The sequence below is a fragment of the Sturnira hondurensis genome, unplaced genomic scaffold (genome assembly GCF_014824575.4).
Source record: "Sturnira hondurensis isolate 20B ecotype Veracruz unplaced genomic scaffold, ASM1482457v3 Scaffold0008196, whole genome shotgun sequence".
NCBI classification, from domain to species: domain Eukaryota; kingdom Metazoa; phylum Chordata; class Mammalia; order Chiroptera; family Phyllostomidae; genus Sturnira; species Sturnira hondurensis.
The window spans coordinates 4,482,957-4,507,616 of record NW_028080827.1 but is presented as its reverse complement, the minus strand read 5'-3'; the positions used below and the strand labels follow the sequence as shown (position 1 = coordinate 4,507,616).

Genomic DNA, 24,660 nt, shown 5'->3' with positions numbered 1-24,660 from the left:
CCCAGGCATGTGCCCTGACAGGGAATTGAACTGGCAACCTTTTGGTTCATAGGCCAATGCTTAATTCACTGAGCCACACCAGCCAGAGCTAGACATCTTATAGAATGAACATATTTTCCCCTCAATAATGCAAATAAATTAGTATTTTATAATTTTCTTGTGTGTGCCCAGTAATCTATAATGATAAATAATATACAGTTGATTATGGGTTTTGGGACTTCCAGCCAAGATGGAGGTATAGGTAGATGCACTTTGCCTTCTTGCACAACCAAAGGAAGAACAACACACATTTAAAAACCAAAAATAACCAGAACTGCCAGAGACTCAAACTGTGTGGAAGTCTGACAAGCAAGCAGTTAAAGAAGAAACATTCATCCAGACTGGTAGGAGAGGCGGAGAAAGGTAGCTGGGGTTGAGAGGACGTGTGACAAGGCAAAGGCTGGTAGAATGAGTGCGTCCACATTTGTGTGCAGGTAAACTGGGAGGAACAACTAGTGAATGAGAGAGACAGAGTAACCTAGGGTTCCAGCATGGGAAAATAAAGCCTCAAAACCTCTGACTGAAAAAACCTGTGGGGGTTAAGGCTGCAGGAGAAACTCCCAGCCTCACAGGAGAGCTTGTTGGGGAGACCCCGCAGGGTTCTAGAATGTACAGAAACCCACCCACCTGGGAATCAGCACCTGAAGGGCCCAATTTGCTTTTGGGTAGTGGGAGAAGTGTCTGAAAGCCAGCAAGAGCTGAGCAAGTGGCACTATTCCATATCAGACCCCTCCTCCACATACAGCACTACAGCACAACCAAGTGGGTTGCTCTGCCCTGGCCAATACCTAAGGCTCCGTCCCTTACAACATAACAGGTGTGCCAAGACAAAGAAATATGGCCAAATGAAAGAACAGATCAAAACTCCAGAAAAATACAACTAAGCAACGAAGAGATAGCCAACCTATCAGATGCAGAGTTCAAAAACACTGGAAAACAGAATGCTCACAGAAATGGTTGAGTATGGTCACAAAATAAAGGAAGAAGTGAAGGCTATGAAAAGTGAAATAAAGGAAAATGTACAGGGAACCAACAGTGAAAGGAAGGAAACAGGGACTCAAATCAACAGTTTGGAGCAGAAGGAAGAAATAATCAACCAACCAGAAATGAATGAAGAAACAATTCAAAAAGATGAAGGGGAGACTTAGGAACCTCTTGGACAACTATAAACGTTTCAACATCTGCATCATAGGGGTGCCAGAAGAAGAGGAAGAGCAAGAAACTGAAAACTTATTTGAAAAATTATTGAAAGAGAACTTCCCCAATCTGGCAAAGGATTTCCAGGATGTCCAAGAAACTCAGAGAGTCCCAAAGAAGTGAGACCCAAGGAAGCACACACCAACACATCATAATTACATTACCCAACATTAAAGATAAGTAGAGAATCTTCAAAGCACCGAGAAAGAAGGATACAGTTACCTACCAAGGAGTTGCCATAAGACTGTCAGCTGATTTCTCAAAAGAGACCTTGCAGGCGAGAAGGGGCTGGAAAGAAGTATCAGAAATCATGAAAAGCAAAGGTATACATCCAAGATTACTCTATCTAGCAAAGCTTTCATTTAGAATGGAAGGACAGAAAAGGTGCTTCCCTGATAAGGTCAAGTTCGAGGAGTTCATCATCATCAAGCCCTTATTATGTGAAATGTTAAAGGGACTTATCTAAGAAAAAGAAGATGATCAAAAATACAAATAGTAAAATGACAACAAACTCACAACTATCAACAACCAAACCTAAAAAAAACAAAAATGAACTAAGTAAACAACTAGAACAGGAACAGATTCACAGAAATAGAGATTATATAGAGGGCTATCAGCAGGGAAGGAGAGGGGGAGAATTGAGGGAAAGGTAAAGGGAACTAAGAAGCATAATTGGTGGGTACAAAATAGGCATGGGGGAGGTTAAGAATAGTGTGGGGAATGGAGAAGCCAAAGAACTTATATCTATGACCCATGGACATGAACTAAGGTTGGGGAATGATGGTGGGAGGGGGGTACAGGGTGGAGGGGAATAAAGGGGAGAAAAAATGGGAGAATTATAATAGCACAATCAATAAAATATGCTTTTTAAAAAGGAGGCGCTCTGTCTCCCCGGTGGTCAGAAAGGCCCCACTTTTCACAGCTGAATGTTCTCTGGGCTCCTTTCCTGCTCTGGTGCTGTAGGCCAGAGAGCCAGCCTGGGGTTTAGACCCCACACTTCTCAGGGGGAACCCCCAGCCACTGAAGTTTTCTTCTGGCACTTCAGCTGCCACCCGTGGGAGCCCAGCCAGTCCTCTCATGTCAGCTTCGCACTCCATACCAGTCACATTGCGGTCAAGTGTTTTCTTCCATCTATCCATGGTTATAAGGCTTCTCTCCAGCTGGTGGTCAGTTGGTTATCTGGGCTAATTTCTCTACAATTCAGTTGAAATTCCAGATTGGCCCTGGGAGGAGGTCAGTGTAGCTTCCACTTACTCTTCTGCCATGTTGGCTGTACTTGATCTCAGTGCTGCCTTCACAATTCACATTGGGTTGCTTTCTTTAAATGTTTCATCCTTCCTTTCTCATTGGTACTATTTGCAAAGGTTTATTCTAGATTTTATTTCGTTCTGTTTCTTAAGCTATATTATCCTTCTCAGAGGTTTTGCCCATCAGATGCATATGGGTGTGGATATTCATATCTGTCTTGTGCTTTCCTGCAGTTTTGCTTATGAACAATTTGTCTCCAGTTGCTAATGGGAACTCTAGGATGATATGATTACTTTCTTCCATGGTTCTTATCACTTTTGTCTTTTTTGCTCTTAGTTAAATCTAGAGTGGCTTTCCTTGTTGCTTCTTTAACCTTCTCTACTTCTGAGAAAATGTCAAGTCAATAATTTACTGTATTTTGCCATGTATAATGCTCACTCATGTTCTTTGACCAAACTTTTAGGAAAAATATCTCTCATTTTAATTTTTAATTCAATTTATTTAATTCAATTTAATATAATTTATTTATATTTAGATACTTGCCTTTTGCATTATAAAGGAATTTTAGCATCTATTTTTGAACATATGGATATCATTATCATTATTGTTTTCTAGAGTTACACTTTTACCGCATAAGCAAATAAAAGAATTAAGACATTTATATAGATATGGAATTAGTATTAACCACATATAATGTTCATCCTTATTTTTCCCTCAAAAATTTGGACAAAAACATGCACATTATACATGGTAAAATATGATATTAAATATTGTGTGGGTATTACATATAATATCTATATTTCAGTTATGATTATCTTTTCAGTTAACTTTCTGTAAGGAAAGGACCATGATAGTAGATAATGCGCCACCGTGTTAAGAGTGGTTATCTTTGGTGACAAGACCATAGGTAATTAATTTTCTTTGTTTTTCCAAGATTTGAAAGAATTAGCATGTGTAACTTTTTAAAGGAAAACAAAGATTTATGCATGCCTGTGAGGTATTCTCTTTTAGTAGAATTAGATTTTCAGCCAGTGTTTGGATGATTGAAATCTAGCACATGTGTCTTGTCCTTTTGCTAATTTGGGGAACTGTGTTAGGAAAACATTGTCCAGACCCTTGGCTGGCCTGTGATTTATTACCTCTTTTCAAGATGATATAATGTCTCTTCTTCTTTCGTTGTGAAGCTCCCCATCATAATATCAGAATAAACCAAAAGCCATCATGCACTAAGAGGTGTGTGCCCACACACATGCATGTTTCTCCCTCACACGCAAACACTTTCTCTCTCCCTTACATCAACACGCATAGCCACTCATTGGAAGCTCCCTATTTTGCCTGAAAGCAGGCAGCATGAAGACCAAGTACAAGTGTTATTTATCAGATCTAGACGCATTACTTCAGGTTTTCTCCAGCAAGGATAGAAAGACTTGATTGTAGGGGAGAATATTTATGGACACTAGATATAGACTAAAGGTGTTTTTAAAAGATATATTTGTGAATGCTGCAGTATAACTGTGTTATATGGAAATAAGTTCTTAAGCAGGGACAAAACAATAACATATTAACAGGAAAACTGGATTATGTTGCAGAGCGTTGGTTTCCTGTATCAGTGACTTCACAGGACTGTCATGTGTAAGTGCTAAACTCTGAATCCAGTGGGTTTCTTATTTGCGAGACCCTTGCATAAGGACGTGTAAACAGCGCTTTGAATTTATAAAGGTGAAAGGTAATATATTTTTTTGCGAGAGGTCCTTTGCACTTGAGAAGACAAAGTCTGATTTCTGTGTTGTTTTTTTGGTAACTTTTCCATGATAAACATGACTTTTACCTGGGTTTAGACATAAGAGTTTTGTTTTTACTTCTGGAGATGCTGTATGTCATCCTGATAGCCTTGTTATCTTCTAAGGACCTTTGTGGGTACTACAGAAGTAGAGTGGCTAGGCCAGCTGTGAAAATGGAAAGATTTTCACATCCAAGGTAAGAAAGGGCCTTAGAATGTGGTGATTAATAACCTAGCATTGAAGTCCTATCTCATTTCAAATCTCAGATCTACAACATAGGAGCAGTGTGACTTTGGGTAAGTCATTTAATCTTTTTTAAAGATCCACTTTCTTGCCTATCTAATTTTGAGAGTCAACAAAATAAAATGAAAGAATTGAGCAGTACTTGTCATACTCAATAAATGGGAAGTTTACAATGATTATCACTGAGTATCATTAGTATTATTAAATGCTACCTGAATGTACTTTGTCATCCCCCAGTGCTCTCTCGCTGGATAACATTTACTCTGCAGAGCCTTGGGGAGCTGCTCAGCCCTGGCCTTCCTGTGTTTTGCCTTCTTTTACCCGACTGACTCTTTTTTTTCCAGGCAAGTGAATGATACAAACAGCAGAGTAGTCCTTTACTAGGAATACTATGAGGTTCAGCACAGGTTTGAAGTATTTGGTTAGAAGTATCTCTGAAGCAGACTAGTAATTTGGTTTATTCTTAAAGTTAAATGCTAAAAAATTGTCACAGCCCAAATTAGGCATTTCAAAGAGCTTGGGAAAGTCTTAGCAGTTATCTATAATCCAAATAAAGCATAAGTCTCATTCTCTTCAACATACAGCCCCTGGGACATAAGGAGCCTCTGGCCACGGTTATAAAAGCAGTTCTCATGGGTCAGTTCCATGTCTCATCTGAAAGAAAAACTCCTGCACCTGGATAAGCCTTTCATTTCCTGCTAACAGAAGCCAAAGGCAATGTTTGGATCTACCATTAAATTAGAGGTGGTTGGAAGTTCAGAGCACAAAAACCTGATTTGTTCCAGCAACAGCATTATTTAAATAATGCCTGGCACATAGTAGGGCCTCAAGTTATAGTTGTTGAGTGAATAAATGATTGAAATGGATGGATGAGGAGGTGACTTGGTGATGTCTCTTTTTGTATTTTGACTTCAGAAGCACCAGAAACTGTTCAGCCAGGTGCCACGGCGCAGCCCGCCAGCTCACTTTCTTTGCCACACATTAATCAGCAGCTTCGGGATGAAGACTGCTACCATGGCAAGTTGAGCAGGAAGGCGGCAGAGAGCCTCTTAGTAAAGGACGGGGACTTTTTGGTTCGAGAGAGTGCAACGTCTCCTGGCCAGTATGTGCTGAGTGGACTACAGGGAGGCCAGGCCAAACATCTTCTTCTGGTGGATCCTGAAGGCAAGGTATTACGGACTCCTCATTATAGTCTTTACAGGATGTTGTGAATACTCTGAAGGATAGACCCCAAACCGATGTTGGAGTGTTCAAGGCTAAGGGCTTACTTTTTCTTGAACCCTCCAACTGGAGCAGCAAACCCTAAGTAGAGGTTAATGGAGGGGTTTGAGGGGAGCCACCCTGTGGGGATCAAGTAGGGCGCAACCTCTTTCTGCCCCTCTCAGTTCAATTCCGTGAATTAAATGAGTACTTACATGGAAGTACAGGGATTCACAGCTGGCCATTGCTCAGTGTTACATACTTTGTCCTTGCTGTCAGGGTGCTTACAATTTCATAAAATAGATGCTTAGAGCATTATGTGGATGAATGACACAGGATGGTTCAACCGAAGCATAGTTGTGTTTCTCAGGGTAGAGGAGTGCTGCAGGTGGAGCAAACTAAAATGCTTCTTGCAGGGTCTGACGTGTAAAATGAACCCTGAAAGAGGGCAAAATCCTACAACAGGGGGCATTTGGAGTGTAGGAAAGGAACCACGGGAGCAGACAGAGCAGTGGAATGGCATTAAGCTGCTGAAAGATGTGTGACTGGGGCAGAGGATGCCTGTAAACAGAAATGACCCCGGACTGAGAAAAACAAAATGGCAATAGTGAGTTCTTATCAGTAATTACTTAAAGTGTAAACAGTTTAAGTCTCCAATCAAAAGCTATAGAAGAGTTCAATGGATAAAAAAGAAGACTTAACTGTATGCTTTCTGTAAGAGGCTGTTTAGATTTAAGGCCACACATAGGTTGAAAATGAAAGGATAAATAAAAATAATCCATGCAAATGGTAACCAAAAGAGAGCAGGGATGGCCTTTTTTTAATCAGACAAAACAGACTTTTAGTCAAAAACTGTCAAATGAGACAAAGAATGACATTATATAATGATAAAAGAATTAATTCACTAGAAAGATATGATAGTTATCAATATATATGCACCTAACATCACAGCACCCAAATATATGACACAAACATTAACACAACTGAAGGGAGACATAGACAGACAAACTATACTAGTAGGGAATTTCAGTACCCTAGTTTCAATAATGGATAGAACATCCACATAGAAGATCAGCAAAGAAACCGAAGACTTGAACAACACTATAGACCAAATGAAACCAATATACAGATCATTCTACCCAAAGCAGCAGAATACACATTCTTCTCAAGCACCTTGGAACGTTAATGTTAGACCACACAACCTGGCATAGGTTATATGTTAGATCACAAGATAATTCTTACTAAATTAAAAAATTATTGATTGATTTGAGCGAGAGAGAGGAAAGGAGAAAGAGAAACACTGATGTGTTGTTCCACTTATTTAGGCATTCATTGGGTGGTACTTGTATGTGCCCTGACCGGGGATAAAACCCACAACCTTAGAGTGTTGGGACAATGCTCTAACCAGCCAAGCCACCCACTTAGGGCAAATCTCAATAAGTTTAAGAAGGCTGAAATCCTACAAAGTAACTTTTCCAATCACAGTGGGATGAAAGTAGAAATTAATGACGGAAAGAAAATTTTAATTTTTACAAATATGTCTAAGTTAAACAACATACTCTTAAATGACCAATGAGTCAAAGAAGAAGTGAAAAGAGAAGTTTGAAAATATTTGGAGACAAACTAAAATGAAAACAGAGCATACGAAAACTATGAGATGCAGCAAAAGCAATATGAAGGAAAGTTGATAGTGATAAATGCCTACATTAAAAAAAAACAAAGGCCTCAAACGAACAACCTCATTTTACACATGAAGGAACTAGAAAAAGAAGAGCAAACTAAGCCTAAAATTAGCAGAAGAAAGGAAACAATTCAGATTCGAGCAGAAATAAATGAAAGAGAATAGCAAAATAGTAGAAAAGAATCTACAAAACTATGAGTTGGTTTTTTGAAAGGCAAACAAAATTGACAAGACTTTAGCTTGGTTAGCTAAGAAAACCAGAGGGAAGACCCAAGTAAAGAAAATAAGAACTGAAAGAGGAAGCATTACAACTGATGGCAATTTGCAACAGCATGGATGAATCTTGAGAGTATCATACTAAGTAAAATAAGTCAAATGGAAACGAATAAGAACTGTATGATTTAACTTACATGTGGGCTATAAAAAAAAGCAACAAATGAACAAACAACTGATGCCCTGTAAATTTAATCATGAGGGATTACCAAGAACAATTATATGCCAAGAAACTGGATAGCTTAGAAGAAATGGATAAATCGTAAAAACACAGTCCACTGAGATGGAATTATAAAGAATTAGAAAATCTTGGCAGATGAATTACTAAGAAGGAGATTGAATCAGTAATCAAAAACTTTCCAATAATGGAAAATCCATGACCAGATGGCATATTTGTGGATTCTATCAAACATTTAAGGAAGACTTCATGCCAGTCCTTCTTAATGGAAGAGGAAGAAAAGGAAACACTTTCAAGCTCCTTTAATGGAGGTAGCATTACCCTAATATTTATTTGTTTATTTATTTAAAATTTATTTTATGTATTTATTTTTAGAGAGAAAGGGTGGGAGGGATAAAGAGTGGGAGAGAAACACTAATGTGTGGCTGCCTCTCATGTGTCCCCTACTGGGGACCTGGCCTGCAACCCAGGCATGTGCCCTGACTAGGAATCGAACCAGCGACCCTTTGCTTCACAGGCCCATGCTCAATCCACTGAGCTATACCAGCCAGGGCCCAATATTTAAAAAGTAAAAAAAGATACTATGAGAAAAGAAAACTACAGGGTAGTATCCATGATAAATATAGATGCAAAAAAATCCTCAACAAAATACTAGCAAACTCCATTCAACAGTGCGGTTAGAGAATCATACACCATAACCAAGTGGGATTTATCCCTAGATTGCAAGGATGGCTTAGCATATGAAAATCAACATGACACATCACATTAGCAGAATGAAGGATAAAAATCACATGATAACCTCAATAGATGAAGAAAAATCATTTGACACAATTCGGTACCCTTTCATGATTAAAAAATACTCAACAAAGACCAGTAAAGGCCGTAACATAATACCCACAACTAATATCACATTCAACAATGAAAAACTAAAAGCTTTTCCTCTAATAACAGGAACAAGGCAAGGATGCCCACTCTTACCTCTTTTTTTCTAATTATAGTATTAGAAGCACTACCCAGAGCAATTAGGCAAGAAAAATAAAATGATCTTAGATGATAATCTATCACTTCATACAGTGATACTGTATGAAGAAAACCCTAAAGATTCCATAAAAAACTTAGAACTAATAAAAAATTTCAGCAAAGTTACATAATACAAAATCAGCATACAACAACCAGTTGGATTTCTGTACGCTAAGAGCAATCATGAAAAGAAACTAAGGAAACAATCCCATTTACATTAGCATTGAAAGCATTGAAAAAGGATAAAATACTTAACAATGAATTTAACCAAGGATACAACAGACTTTTACACTGAAAACTACAAAAATATTGCTGAAAGAAATTAAAAAAGATACAAATAAATGGAAAGATGACCTATGGATTGGAAGATTTAATATTGTTAAAATGTCTATACTACCCAAAACAATCTGTAGATTTAATGCAGTCTATATTAAAATCCCAATACCTTTTTTTACAGAAATAGAAAAGCAATGCTAAAATTCATTTTAAACCGCAGAAGACCTCCCAAAACCGCAATAATCTTGAGAAAGAAGGCCAATGCTAGAGACATCACACTTACTGATTTCACACCATATTACAAAGCTATAGTAATGAAAACAGTATCGTGCTGGCATAAAGACAGACATATAGACCAGTGGAACAAGATAGAGAGCTGAGAAATAAACCTATGTATGTGTGGTCAAATAATCTTTGACAGGTTGCCAAGAATACACACTGGAGAAAAGACAGTCTTTTCAACAAAGGTGTTGGAAACACTGGATACCCACATGCAAAAGAATGAAATCAGGCCTTTATCTTTAAACCATACACAAAAATCAGCTTGAAATAGGTCAAAGACTTAACTGTGACACCTGAAACTCTAAAAATCTGATGAGAAAGCATAAGGGAAATGTCTGGTTTTGGTCATAACATTGGTCTTTGCAGTGATTTCTTTGTCATGACACCCAAACACAGAAAACAAATGCAAAAAACAACAAGTGGCACTAAAAAGTTCCTACACGGCACAGGAAACAATCAGCAGGGTGCAAAGGCGACCTACAGAATGAGAGAAAATGTAAGCCATATGTCTGATAAGGGATTAATTTTCAAAATACATAAGGAACTCCTACAACTCAATAGCAAAAGCAAAACAAAAACAAGTAGCCTGATTTAAAAATAGCAGACAACTAGAATAGACATTTATCCAAAGAAGATGTGCAAATGGCCAACAGGTATATCATCAATCACACTGTCATTAGAGAAATGCAAATCACGTTCATGGTAAAATATCATCTCACATCTGTTAGGATGGCCATTGGCCAAAACCCAGGAAAGAACAAGTGTCGGTGTGCAGAAATCGGAACGCTTGTGCACTGCCAATGGGAATATAAAGTGGTGCAGCCGCTGTGGAAAACAGTATGTAGTTTCCTCAAAAATAGAAAGACAAAACTCCTATATGATTCCAATATCCCACTTCTGAGTATTTACCCAAAAGACTTACCCCCAGGGAATGGCCTTTCCGGGGAGCAGTCAGACCACACATTTATCAGTTAGGTTCTCCATTTTATATGGGTGTGGCTCGTGTTACTCCCAAACAACCATAGTAACATCAAAGGCCACATAGCAGATATAATAATAACAAAACATTTGAAATATTGTGCAAATTCCCCAAATGTTACACAGATGTGAAATGAGCACATGATCTCGGAAAAATGGTGGTGGTAGAGTTGTTTGACACAGGATTGCCACAAAACTTCAATGTATAAAAAATGCAAATGCATAAAGCTCAGCGAAGTGCAGTAAAATGAAATCTTTCTGTACAGCGTACACTTACAATTTTGTTCAGAGGGTAATTCTGTCACCTGTTTGTCACCACACACCCATAAAGCCTATGTGGCTGGAGTCACAGCAGCTAATGTCTGCAGGGCCTGGTGAGCACGTTAAGTGTGTAAAGCTGGGCAAGTAATGGGTGAGTATAGGCGGTGCAGGGCCGTAATGCACTGGAAAGTGCATGTCCTGTGTAAGGGGGACAGTCACAACTCGGCTCCAGTCAATCACTGCTGTTTGGAGTAGGGACCAGTAGAGCCAGATTCGATTTTTCCAAAGAAACCACAAAACCAGATTGTATATGAAATGTCTCCATTTTTCACTTAAGAACTTATTGGGCACTTTCCACCTTACTTCCCAGGAAACTAAAACATCTCCTGGGGTGTTTTGCCAGAGTAGTTAGTTTATAATCCTTGACCCAGGAAAATTAATTTGGCATTTGTATGCAGGATTAATTAGAGAGAAGGGGAAAGACCAGGGTTGGAGGAAGTAATTAGGGAATTCTAGGTGAAAACTAGCGGAAGTTTGAACCAGATGGAGGCAGGAGAAATACAGAGGAGGGCCAGATTGAGATACTGAGAACACAGACTGGCAGGACTGATCAACTGATTTGACTTGGGTCGGGGATGAAACTGAAGAGACAAAACCTCTCTAGGTGTGGAGCCTTTTGACAATAAGTTGGAGACATCATTCCCTTTTCCTTTCAATTTTCCAGTGTGTATTTTCTTTTTTTTCCCCAATTTTTTTATTTAATTATTTTTCAAGTACAGTTTTCTGTCTATTACTCCCATCCCATCCCACCCCCCATCCTCCCCCCTCCCTCCCATTTCCACCCTTCTCAGTTGTTGTCCATGTATCCTTTATATAGGTTCCTCTAAATCCCTCCCTTATTTCCCCTGAATCCAGTGTGTATTTTCTAAGAATAGGGATGTTCTCTTACATAGCCATAGTACATTGACTGAAATCAAGAAATTAAAACATTGATATAATACCACTGTGTTACTCACAGTCCATATTGAAATTTGGCCAGTTATTCCAATAAGTGTGTGTATTTAACATTCTGAACAACCAACATCTAGGCAGAACTCAAAAAATCCCTTGTCAAGAAGTAGTAGAATTATATAACACCTGACTGCACACCTTCCCTGTCCTGGGCAGTTCTCAGCCACCTCCAGACAGAAGTGTGTTAGGCCAGGCCCCTGAGCCAGTGGAGCCATAATGGGAATCAGTGTCTCGTGCCCAGGCCCAGGGTGAGGATACGATAATCCTAGGGAGGAAGTTCTCAGGAGAAGGTAGGCCTGTGGTGATTGAGTGTCTTTGGCATATGGACCAGAAGTTCTCTGTAACGAATATTTATGAATCACGACCAGGAAGTCTGCAGGAAGGAAGTACAGATACCAATTAGAAAGGTCTGAGGAGGCTTCTTGGAGGACGCAGGGTTTGTGTTGAGTCTCCACAGAGAGGTGGGAATTTTCCAGAAGGGCCTCCTTCCTACATAGATGGAATATTATGAAAGCACCCTGCTTGATGGGATTTGGTTATAATTCTGAGATTCATGCTTGTATGCAACCCACTTAAATATTTCCAGGAATGGTGACACGAATATATCCAACAGTAATGTGGGAAAGAAGTTGATTGCAAATTTGGATTGGGTGACAAGTGCTTATCATTTTCCTAACTGGGAGGGATACTAGCTTTACAAGGTTTTGGGGAATGAAAAAATTGTTTGTTAAAGATACAAACTGAAAAAGTACCTTTTCCTCCTCCCTCTCTCTCTCCCTCTCTCCTTCTCTCCCTCCCTCTCCCTCCCTCTCCCCTCTCTCCCTCCCTCCCTTTCCTACCCCTCTCATCTCCCTTATCTCCTTCAGAGATATGTCTGTGTCCCCCCCAACCCTGCCCCAGTTAATCGCCTGTCGGGAGAACTATAACCTAAATTTTTTCATCTTCCTTTTCAAGGTGAGGACCAAGGATCACGTATTTGATAATGTTGGCCACCTCATCAGATACCACATGGATAATAGTTTGCCAATCATCTCTTCTGGAAGTGAAGTAAGCCTTAAACAACCAGTGAGAAAAGATAATATTCCAGGACTTTTGCATTTAAGCAAATGATAATATCAAATACCATCATGCTGATAATTCAAGAAAATCTGTTTTGTGGTAAGACACAAGGATAATTCAAATGTGGTTTCTAGATGAATGGAACACAAACTATGAAGTGCATCTTTTCGAGACTGTCATGTACTAACAAAAGTTGATCATCAGAAAAGGGGAAGAGGATTGGTCCATTTGAAAACAAATTATAAATATGCACGGATGTCACTTTGTAAGGCCATATTGCATTAATAACAAGCTAAAAGCACAATTAAAATCTCACATGCTGAAGACAACTTCAACGAACTGCTAGGGCAGTGGTATGTGCCTTTTAACTTGATAATTTGGGGACATTTTCATATTGGGGAGATTAGTTATGAGTCTTCATGTTCTATAACTACAGAACCATTTGCCAAAAAATGTTTTTCATTGTTACAAAAATTAGAAGCAATTCACTTGACTTCACTGTATTTTCTGTTCAGTAGCACTTTCACTGCAATGTTAAAATAAATTTGACATTGAGTTTGGACTGTGTCTGCCAGTCCACTGAAGCCACTGAAAGCATTGGTCTGTTTCATTGGCCTGTCCCATTCGCTGGCTAAAGGGTCACGGCCTGAGTTGTTTGGCCCAATATTTCTGTTTTTTGCTACTTGGAGTGTATGCAGTAAGTGACAAGCTGGAGAGGCCAAATCTGTCCGCCATTTCTGATTCCATTGTATTTGTCCCTCTTTCCCACCAAGATTGCTAGAGTACAGGGATTTAAAAGATGGAAAACAAACCAGTGTTCTTCATATTTAATAATCAACTTGGTTCTATTACTATTGAAAATACTGAATTTATTTGACAGTATGTGGAGATAGCCTCCTGGTTGGCTGCAACGGAACGATACTCCCTCACCTACATGAATCCATGGCACCTTTTCTAGAATATGATCACACAAAATGCAGAAGGGAGACACAGGAAATGAGACATTTGGAAAGCCGGCCGCGTGGAGACGCACCGGCACACCGGGGCCCAGGGAAGCCTCGTCGGGGAGAAGCCCCCGTCAGCGGGGTCACATGCGCAGGAGGCGGAGGCCGTCTGCGCTGCAGCTTCCTGTCTGTCAGACGAGAGAGCTGGGCTGGGCGGATTCAGGGCTCCCTGTCAGCCCTAACGTAAGATGGGTCTGCAAACAGCAACATTCCATTTAGTAGGGGTCAATGTTGGTTACAAGTCTGTATAGTTAAGGTGAAGACTTCAGTGTTTTCCTTTAGTCTGTGTCTGTGCTCAAAATGAATGGCAGAACTGAGATCCGCATTCAGGTAGTGGACACCCCAAGTCTTTTGGTCAAAAACATTGACACTTTGGAAGAATGTGAGTAAATGTGGTAGAAATGGGTTTGGTGGTTTTGAGCAGCGGAAAACCGCTTCAGCCCTTTACTTGCCTTTGCACATAGAGATACGGCCACTACTGTAGAGTGCTTTTTATCCTGAGCTGCCTGGATGACAAACAGCCTTAACTCCACTTCATTTTGGCTCTGTACGTACAACTTAACATTTGTAACCGTGATATATTTGCTACGTTTTAAATAAGATATGGGAATCTTCTTTTGGACAGGAGTAATCAGAAATCTAGCATATTGAACTCTAATATTTTTATGAAAAGGTTTATGATTTTATTTCTTCTGCTATTGATTTCTTAGGTCTGTTTCCTTTTGTACAACTAGGAAATAGTGTATTTTTCATCCATTTTGCATATACTTTAGGAGAGGGATAGATCATAGAAGCTCACGGGTGATCTAATCACCTTTATCAGAGACAGAAGAGGCTGTGGTCTCAGTCTGGCTGAATGGTGGTAACTGGGGGGCAAGAAAGAGTTCCTGACGCAAATAGATTCAGAGAGTGTAAATGCCAAGAGCAGTACGTGCAGATGGGCTTTATTTGGCTGTGTTGTATGGTACTTGGATGAACAAATACTGCACTTACAAATGCCACAGACCCAGGTAGAACAAAAAGAAACAACAAGGGAATTGTTTGATTGCATGTTATTTTAATAACACACTCTTATCTTCATTGGTCTTAAAGTGGAACTCGATTTGCCTATAAATACCTGTAAATGACTTTTCAAAAAAAAATAAATGAGTACTACTTTGTGACAATCGACAGTACGTGTCTGCTGTTTGGGTTTGGGAAAATTTGTCATCTGTAGGATGCGTCAGGGTCCTGGCGGGAAACAGATGGCTCCCTTAAGTTGAGTAACTTGATGTTTTAATAAAGGGACTCTGTTTCACAGAGGTGTGGGCAGAGTGGGAGACCACAGCGGAGGATGCAGTGCGGGCCGTGAGGGTGAGAGGACAGTAACAGGGTGAGCACGCTGGGTGGAAGGGCTGCTCTCCAGGAGCCACAGCCTACAGTGGAGGGACTCAGGCACTCGCGCCAACTCCCAAAGTGGGATGCTGGGCCGTTGGGCCGGTGGTGCCGGAGCAAAAGAATGGACCTCACACTTCACCTGAACATGAACTCAAATGCATTATGGACTTGAATGTAAAATGTAAAACTATGAAACTCTAAGAAAGAAAAACATAGGGGCCAAACCTATCTTCAGGATATAGGGCTAGGCAAAGAGTTCTTAGACTTTGCACGATCAGTTTTTAAAAAGCTGGTATATTGCACTTTATGAAAATTACAAATTTTTGCTTTCTGAGAGACTGCTCAGAGGATGAAAGACAAACAATAGGCTGGATGAGAATATTTGCAAACCACATGTCTGAAAAGGGGCTAGTATCTAAAATATACTTAAAAAACTTTACAACTTAGGAGTAAAAAGTCTGATTAGAAAATGGACCCTCCCCCAAAAAACAAAATCCACAGACGTTCCTCTGAAGACAGAGAGATGGCAAATAAGCACACAAAAATACATCCAACATCATCAGCCAGTAGGGTGATGCAAATTAAAATCACAAGGAGAGAGTACTACATGCCTATCAGAATGGGTACAATGGAAAAATAGCAACAACACTAAATGCTGGTTAGGGTGTGGTTAAAGTGGATCATACACACATTTCTGGGGAGAATGTGAAACAGTACAGCTACTCTGGAAAGCAATTTGGTAGTTTACTACAAAGCTACACATGCAACTAACACTCAACCAAGCGATTGTACTCCTGGGCATTGGTCACAGAGAAGTGGAAATTTATGTTCACACAAAAACTTCCACAGGAATATACATGGTAGCTTCATTTTTAACTACCTAAGACTGGAAGCAACTCAGATATTCCCAGGTGAATGGTTAAACAAACTGTGGTACATCTATACCATGGAGTACTACTCAGCAATAAAAAGGAATGAGATACGGATACACCCAACAAATTGGGCAAATCTCCAGAGAATTATGCAGAGCCAAAAATGCTAATCTCAAAAGGTTACATACTTTAGACCTACATTTTTTTTATCCTCACCTAAGTATAGGAGACCATTCTGCGTGGTGTGGGAAATGTCGCCCAGTTCCCAATCTGAAAGGCCAATGGGGAGTGAGGTCTGGCACACAGGACCCACACCCACGGATAGGTTCTCCTGTGGGGAGTCAGGCCTGCCTTGTACCTAGGCCGCTTTGAGACTTGCTTTTTTGCTAAAACTCCCTCACCCTGAATTGAGGCAGCAAATATTTACTGCATATCTTTAAAGTAACTTCCTAAAATCTGTGCTAAACAGGAGGAGTATAACCAGTTCAACCACTTTTCCCTTGACATTTGCAAGTACCCTTCTTTTCTGATGTAATTAGCAACATCCTCTCCTTTGTTTTCTGTAAAAGGTAACCACCTAAAGTGAACCTATGCACAGTAAATGAGGGCCATCCTCAATGTAATGTGCCCAGAAAAGCAATAACAGCCTGTCCAGGTGAGCAATGCAGCTGGGGGGTGGGGGGGCTCCCTTTCCCTGAGAGAGCGGCTGTGTCATCTCTTTTTCTCCACAGGACTTCTACAGTCTGTATGAATTTGTCTCATCTCATCCACAAAGCCACGAACACTGTGGCTGGTGTCCACATCACCCAAGAACATTTTTTCATTGCCTTTTATAGAGAGAGAGAGAGAGGAAGGGAGATAAGGTAAGGAGGATAGAGAGAGAGGGAAATAAACATTGATTTGTTGCCCCTCCTGTGTGCCCTGACCGTGGACTGGAACCCACAAACCAACCAGGAATCAAACCTGCAAACTTTTGGTGTGCAGGACAATGTTCAACCAACTGAGCCACACCAGTCTGGACTAGAACTACATTTATATAACACTGTTGAAATGATAAAAATATAGAAATGGAGAACAGATTAGGGGGTCAGGAGGGAATAGGAAGAAGGAGGGAAGTGGATGCAATGAGAAAAGGGCAACATGAGGGGTCCTTTTGTGATGGAATTGTTTCAGTCTTGAGTGCATCAATATGGATATCCTGGGTGTAATATTGGACTCCAGTTTTTCAAGATGTTATCATTGGTAGCAGCTGGGTAAAGCTTACAGGAGATTTCTATGTATTATTTCTTACAACTGCATGTGAATCCACAATTTTCTCAAAATAAAAACTTTTTTAAAAGTTTGGTGGTGAAACTGAGAGGTGTCAGAAGATTTTTAGGAAGGTGGCTGCCTTACTGACTCTTGGCAGTTTCCCTGAATGCACAGAATGTGGTGGCATCCTCTTGGTTGTCCTAGTTTCCAGTATGCTAGGACTGGGTGGGGTCACTCTGAGGAGCTGCATGACGCCTCAGCCCTTGAAGAGCCTCAGAAGCAGTTGTTCAATATCACCTGCAGAGATACTGCGACAAGGTCAAAGGGTGGCAAACACAGATGTGGGGGGATACCGCAGCTGTGCCCAGACCCCAACGGGTCCTTGAACAATATGTGTGTGCTCTTTCGTTGGCATCTGCATTTTACTTCCAATTACCTGAGCGGGGACTGCTTATTCTGAGGTTGCCTCAGGCTAGGGTCCTTGCTTTGAGCCGCTCAAAGCCAGAAGCGCCTGTGATTGCCCCTCCTCCCCTTCCCAGCCCCCATCACCGGTGCAGGAGTGGGAAGCTCAGCTCCTTGGCCCCACCTGCCCCAGCCTCCACAGCTCCCTGTGAATCAGGCTGGGGAAGGGGGGCATTTGCCCCAAAGCACAGCCCTGCAGGGCCTCCTGCCTTTCCCTGAACTTCTTCCTCCCGGGCAGCTCTCTTCGGGAAGCCCTTCCTTAGTCAATCGTTGGTGCTCAATTTTCATCCCAAGGTTCACTTCTAAGAACCTGACCTAAGACAGAAGAACATCCAACAACTCTAAATGTATATCCATTACTGGACTATACTATCTTAGTTTTCACAACCATTAACATTTTAAATAAATCCTGTAGTATTTTTATGAGTGGTATGATTCCATTATGTTGTTTTTTGTCAGCATGCATTGAATGTGTTATCTAAGCTTTAAAAATACACACCGATTTGCCCTGATGTGTGGCTCAGTTGATTGGGCATCGTTCCACAAAGTGAAGGGTCGCTAGTTCAATTCCTGGACAGGGCACATGCCAGGGTTGTGGGTTCAGTCCCTGGTTCAAGGGGCAACTGATCTATGTTTCTTTTTGTCATTGATGTCTCTCTCTCTCTCTCTCTTTTCCCCTCTCTGAAAATGAATAAATAAAATCCTTATAAAATAAGAAAAAAAAGTACATCAATTTAAAATCTCATTTTGGATACTTCCTTTTCTGTAATCTATTGAGTGTTTCAAGAAACGTAAGTGGAATGGCCTTTGGGGGTTTTTACATTTCAAGTTAAAATATATTACTTTTTTTCTTAAATGTTATTTATTGATTTTCAGAGAGAGAGAGAGAGAAACATCGATCTGTTTCCACTTATCCATGCATTCACCATTTGATTCGTGCATGTGCCCTGACTGGGGATCAAACTTGCAACCTTGTGTGTCGGGACAACTGAACTACCCAGCCAGGGTTCAAATAATTCTTGTAGATATATATCTTTATCACATGGTTGTTATCACTGCTTCTGATACCATTCACTGGTTTTCTGATTAAAAACCCTGTGATTTAAATTCCTAAACATTAAACCTAGGCAATTGGTTCTCACACTCTTTTGGCTAAAGACAAAGAGTTTGCAAAAGACCTACCATGTCACATGTATTTCATCCCCAAATTCCTCCTTTTCGGGGGTGGTGGTGGTAGGGAAAAAGCAACTCAGTAACAGTAAAGAAAGGGAAAGGAACACCAGGAATTGCTTATTAACTTACCTTTAAGGGAAGAATTTAATCTCATTCATATGATTTTTATATTCCAAAATACACCCTGTACATTTTTCAAAACACTTGTTATTTTTATCGCTATTAACATCCTTCTTTCCACATTGGAAATTTCATTATTTGCAAGTATATATAACAGGAGCTTTGCAATGTTGTGCATAGAAATTATGAACAACCATTCTTGATAAACTTAAATAAGGTGCTAATTTTAATTTATGAATTCTAAACATTAGTAATTCCTAATATCTTACTTGGTAGATCCCTAACACATAAGCTTTAATTGTATGTGAAAATAAAAACATGAAATTGCAAGTTACATATTTTTTTCATGAGAACTAAAAAAAAAGACTTATTTGTTTGTATCATTTAATAGCCCATCAGAAGATCCTTGGGTTCCAACAGTGCACTATGGATGATACTGGGAGAGTGAATTGTGATCAGGGAACTTGGAACTCAAGAGTTAAAGATTTTAGCTTCAGTCATAGTTGATAAGCTTAAGTGATTAATGCATGTGGCAGGTTGTTATTCCAGGAACTGGAATGCATGGCCACAAGGCTTCAGGAAGTCAACAAGCAATTCACCATTTGTGTACGGGGTTGGGGGGGTGGTGGTCTGCAAGCAATGGAGATGGTACCTGAGCCATTGTGTTCCAAGGAGGGAACAGATAGAGAAGTACTAGGAAAACTGCCTCCGGACGGCAACTCTTAACTGATTAACCTTTTCTCCAAACTCTTTACCTACCCTTTCTTCTCCTTATAAAAAGGTTGGCTTGAGATGAGGTGTTTAAGATGATTTTTAGTGTACATAACCTGCCATCTTCTCTGATGGCTGGCATCTAAATAAAGTGCCCATAAAGATTCAATCCTTGTCTCTACTTACTGGTTCTGGTAGTGACAGGCAGCATGAATGCCAACTTTTCCAGTTTCAGTTGGTCTAGACCAGTTGAAATATAGTCTATCATCACAAATACATCCTAGTCACAAATACTTGCTTGCAAGGAATGGAAACCCATCTAGGTGGCTTAAAACGACAGAAATTTATATTCTCATACTTCTGGAGACTAGAAGTCTGAAATCAAGGTGCTGACCACGACCTCTCAGGCCACGCTCCCTCTGAGATCCCTTCTGCAGAATCCCTCTGATTGCACAGAAGAACCATTCCTTGCCTCTGTCAGCTTCTGGTGGCCCCAGGTGTCCCTTGCATGTGGCAGCATGACTCCAATTTCTACCTCCATCTTCACGTGGCTCGCTTCCTTCTGTGTGTCACTCGGCCTCCTTTCTTTTTCTGTTAGGGACACCAGTATTTAGATTTACTGAATCCAAATTCTCACCCAGTATGACCTCCTAACTAATTACATTTGCAAAGAACTTATTTCCAAATAATGTCACATTCTGAGATTCTGGGTGAATATAAAACTTTAGGGGAAACTATTCAACACCTACATGACCCAAGCCAGCTCAAGTCAAAAGATGTTTTAAGGTTCAGGTATCACTGAACCCGAGGAAAAGCCAAAGAGTCAGCCTTTACAAAGTGTAGGAACTAGCACTGACTGGCATGGCTCAGGTGGTTGGAGCATCGTCCCATGAACTGAGAGGTCATGGCAGACTCAACTCTTGGTCAGGACGCATGCCTGGGTTGCAGGTTTTGTCCCTAGTTGGGATGCGCGGGAGAGGCAACTGATTGATGTTTCTCACATAGATGTTTCTCTCCTTCTCTCTCTCCCTCTCTCCCCCCTCCCTAGAATCAATGACCATGTCCTCAGGTGAGGATAAAAAACAAGTGCAGGAACCAGATAGATCCATGGCTTTGAGTGACAGAGGTTCATTCTCTTCAGTTTAGGTTCTACCATATACATGACACAGCTATGGAGGTAGCATATGTCCCACAAAATACAGACGTGTAATAAAAGTGCTTCTCCTCTGTATGGTTACCACCTGACTCGGTTTCATGAAGTCTTATTTTAGTTATCTGGAAAGGGAACATGACTGGCCCAGTTTGGGTCTGATGCTCACCTTTGATCCAGTAGGGCATGGTCAGGTCTCAGGGTTGTGGGGAGGTGATGATGGTGAGGTCACAGTGGCTCACCATCTGTGGGCAGGAGCAGATTTGACGAGAAGGAGCTTGATCAGGCCAGGCATTTTGACCCACGTGCCAGCATTACGTGAGGCTCTGGAACACCGCAGGGCACAAAGTAGATGCTCCCAAAATATCATTGATTGAATAGACTGCAAATAGTGGTCTGTTTTTCCTCAGTTTTTTCAAGTAACTCTTTCACCATCCCTAGCACTTCATATTTTTGTCTTGTTGTTACAAAGCTCTCTCTCTTGAATAAACTTCTCTTTGGTCCCATTCCATAAGCTCCTGCTGCCCTTTGCACACACTCACACCGGTATATTTCTACCATCCATTCTCAGCTCACTGTGGCATTTGGGTTCCGGCAATTATAACTTCCTGATTTTTCCTTACTACCTCAGATCCCGGTATGTACTCTAGTCCGATCAGCCATGACTACAGAGAGACAGAATAAACATAATTGATCTTGAAATAGTATCCCCACATTTCAAAAGCTCTTTTGCACAACGCTATTTCATCCTGTGATGTAGATAGCATTCCTATTTTCACATAGGGACTTGGAGACGCAGAGGGTTTAAAGAAATTGTGTGGACAAAAGTTAGTAGTTAGGAGAGCTGGAAGATGAACTCTGATCTTAAGTTTTGTTTTGTTTTTTAGGAGAGCACTCATTTCATGATGGCTTCATATTGATCTGATAGCTTTGGCACCAAAGAATAGGTAGGAAAAAAAGAGAAATGATAGCTTAACTCCACCTTTATAAATGTTTCTTAATTAGAAGGACCACATCTCATCAACAATGTGACATTTACACTCAAAATATAAACAATCAGGAAGGGAGAGGTAGCCCCTCCTAGCTCACAGGTGTGTTTAAAAAAAATGCAAGCTACCCCTGGCTGGTGTAGCTCAGTGGATTGAGGGCAGGCCTGTGAACCAGACAATCACGGTTCGATTCCCAGTCAGGGCACATTCCTGGGTTGCAGGCCAGTTCCCCGCAGGGGCCAGTTCCCAGCAGGGGATGCACAAGAAGCAACCATACATTGATGTTTCTCTTCCTCTCTCCTTCCCTTCCCCTCTAAAGATAAATGAATAAAGTATTTTTTTTTAAAAAATGCAAGCTAGCCCTGGCCAGGAAGCTCACCTGGTTAGAGCGTCCTGATTTCTCTCTCTCTCTTCCTCCCCCCTTCCTCTCCCTCAGTCTCTCTTTCTTGAATCACTAAATTAAAAAAAAATAATAAAAAAATGGAAGATAAACTCTGACTCAACATTCCACAAATAATCTTTCCCAACATTTAAGGTCTTTGCTAGTTTTTCTTTCTTCCCCCACATTTGTCTTTATTACCCCAGAATACCTCTGTCTGTGTACCTCTGGGTGCGCACAATAAATGATGTGCATTAGACCTTATCTTTGTAGAATGCCTTTTCCATTCCTCCAGGTCTCAAGCTTTTCCACCGGCTACCTTCTATCTGCTGACTTCTCCAACCTTAGCTCTCGATATGAGAATCCTCCATTTTTGCTGGTCTGGTCTTCACCTTGCAGTCATTCATGCTAATCACCCTGCCTGTTCACTCTCTCTGCCTCTTCCTCCAGGAACCTTCACTCACAGAGCCTTCATTAGATGTTTACTTTCTTCCACAATTTTTGCCTCTTCTACTTGTGTTACATGTAGTCAACTGTGCTTTTGTGGGTTTTTTTTTTTTTTTTTACGTAAGCATCTTACACTCCACAAAGAGTATGGTTACCGCAAGGGTAGGGGTCCTGACTCACACTTTGTATTCGAGCACCTAAGCTGGGGATTAAACAGGAGAGGCAGTCAAGAAAATTTCGTTGATGATAATATATCCACAATTCCACTCAAATCCATTTTTAGAGGCCAGGGTCTCTGTTTTTTTCTTTATTTTGCATCTTTGTGACTTGTGTCCTTAAGTCTCAGTTATATTTTATATTTAGTGACAAGCTCTGGATTTGGAGATAAACTGGGTCAAATTGTCTCCATTAGCTGTGCAGCCATAGACAAGTCATTTAAAATTTTTGTAAGCCTCTTCGGATGTAAAATGGGATGCTATTCCCTCACAGGATTGTGTTGTGAGGACCACATGATCTAGTGTCTGTGAAAGAACTCAGTTCTAAAGAACCGCATAAGGGGTTGCAAACACTGCTTCTTCGTGTGCTTTTCTTCCTCCCATCGTTTATGCTTTCTTCTCTCTGAGGAACGTTGCTCCTGGGCAGGGATCACTCCACATTCTTGCCATAGCATTCCACCTTAACCTTTAGCATGGGACGTTACGCACAGTTTGCTGATGGACTTCAGTGAGACATAAAAAGTCCCTCAGCCTAGTTCTTACTACCAGATACCTTGGCTCAGATTTCAACAACTGCCATTTACCTGAATGCCTTTATTTGCTTTGTGTGGCACAAAAAGTCTTCACTGTTTGTTGGTTCATTCATTTACTCATTTCACAAATTTGTTTTGAGTGCCTAGCAGGGGCTATGAAGTATGCTGGATGTCCAAGAAGCAAAGTTAAGTACTTCAAGATATTAACATTGGACTGAGTAAAACGGACACACCACTAATTGTAGTAGATATAAGAACTGTGATAAAACATGCACACTATGTACAGAGGTGGGAAATATCATTTCTGCCAGGGAAGGGAGGTGTGTTATAAAAGGCTACAAGGAGGAGCTCATCTATCTTGAAGGCTGAATAGGCGGAGAGTAAGGTAGGGCAATACAAGTGAAAGAAATAGGTGGAGCGAAACAAAAACATTCTGGGAGCCAAAGGCAGCTCAGCCGGTGATTTCACTCACTCTACGCTAAGGATGAAGTGCCTTAATAGGCTAGTGGGTGGGGTAACAGGAGTCAGTGGAGTTATCACAGGGATGGGATGGTGAGGTAGTGTAGGTAGGACAAGGGTGTCAAGGTCTGGAAACTTAGTAAATGTTACCTTGCTAAATATTAAAATGAAGCACAGTATTTTGCAGATGCAGCTGTAAACACAAGTTCAAACAAAGTGGGACCTAGTAAGCAGGAAGGTGAAGTAAATAAAACAAAATAAAACATTTAAGCTGTTTGGGCGATGGGGAGGCAGGCACCTTAGAGAATCAGAAGGCCAAACTCCAAGGTAAGAGTTTTATGGGAAGTGAGTTCTGTGCGTTGGGCTTTAGGAATGGCAAGCGTGGGGTGGGGTGGGGTGGGGTGGGGAAGAGCCATGCACCAGTCTCCAGCATTAGATAGTGAGGAAAGGGACAAGGTGCCCCAATAAGAGAGCTTCATCCTAGCGAAATCCTGGAGGCAAAGTGCTTGGGCGTCTCTAGGCAACCGACAAACCCTCCTTTTGCAGAATCAATTCTTTTGTAATTGGCTTACAAATCCACCAATGGGCGCACAGGAAGAGTTTCCCGCCACCTCTGGCGCCCGCTTTTAAACAGCCTTGCAACTGCAGGCGGACTTCTCAACCGAGCTTGAGCGAGGCGGGGACTTTCGCCTCCACGTCCCGCCCCTCCCCAACATGGTCCCGCCCACCGGGAGAGCCTCTAGCGGACGATTGAAGGAGGCAGCTGCTCCTCAGTAACTTCAGGGCTCGGA

At 41.0% G+C, this 24,660-nt stretch overlaps 1 protein-coding gene across 1 annotated transcript in view; it reads left to right on the top strand.

Moving 5' to 3' along the window:
- Positions 1 to 14,888, top strand: part of SHC4 (SHC adaptor protein 4) — a 108,696-nt gene extending 93,808 nt beyond the window's left edge. The window contains exons 11-12 of the mRNA XM_037054589.1: positions 5,424 to 5,677; positions 12,623 to 14,888. Of these exons, the coding sequence (XP_036910484.1) occupies positions 5,424 to 5,677; positions 12,623 to 12,778 (410 nt within the window). The 3' untranslated portion in view covers positions 12,779 to 14,888. The remainder of the gene's footprint in view (positions 1 to 5,423; positions 5,678 to 12,622) is intronic.
- Positions 14,889 to 24,660: the final 9,772 nt, after the last annotated feature.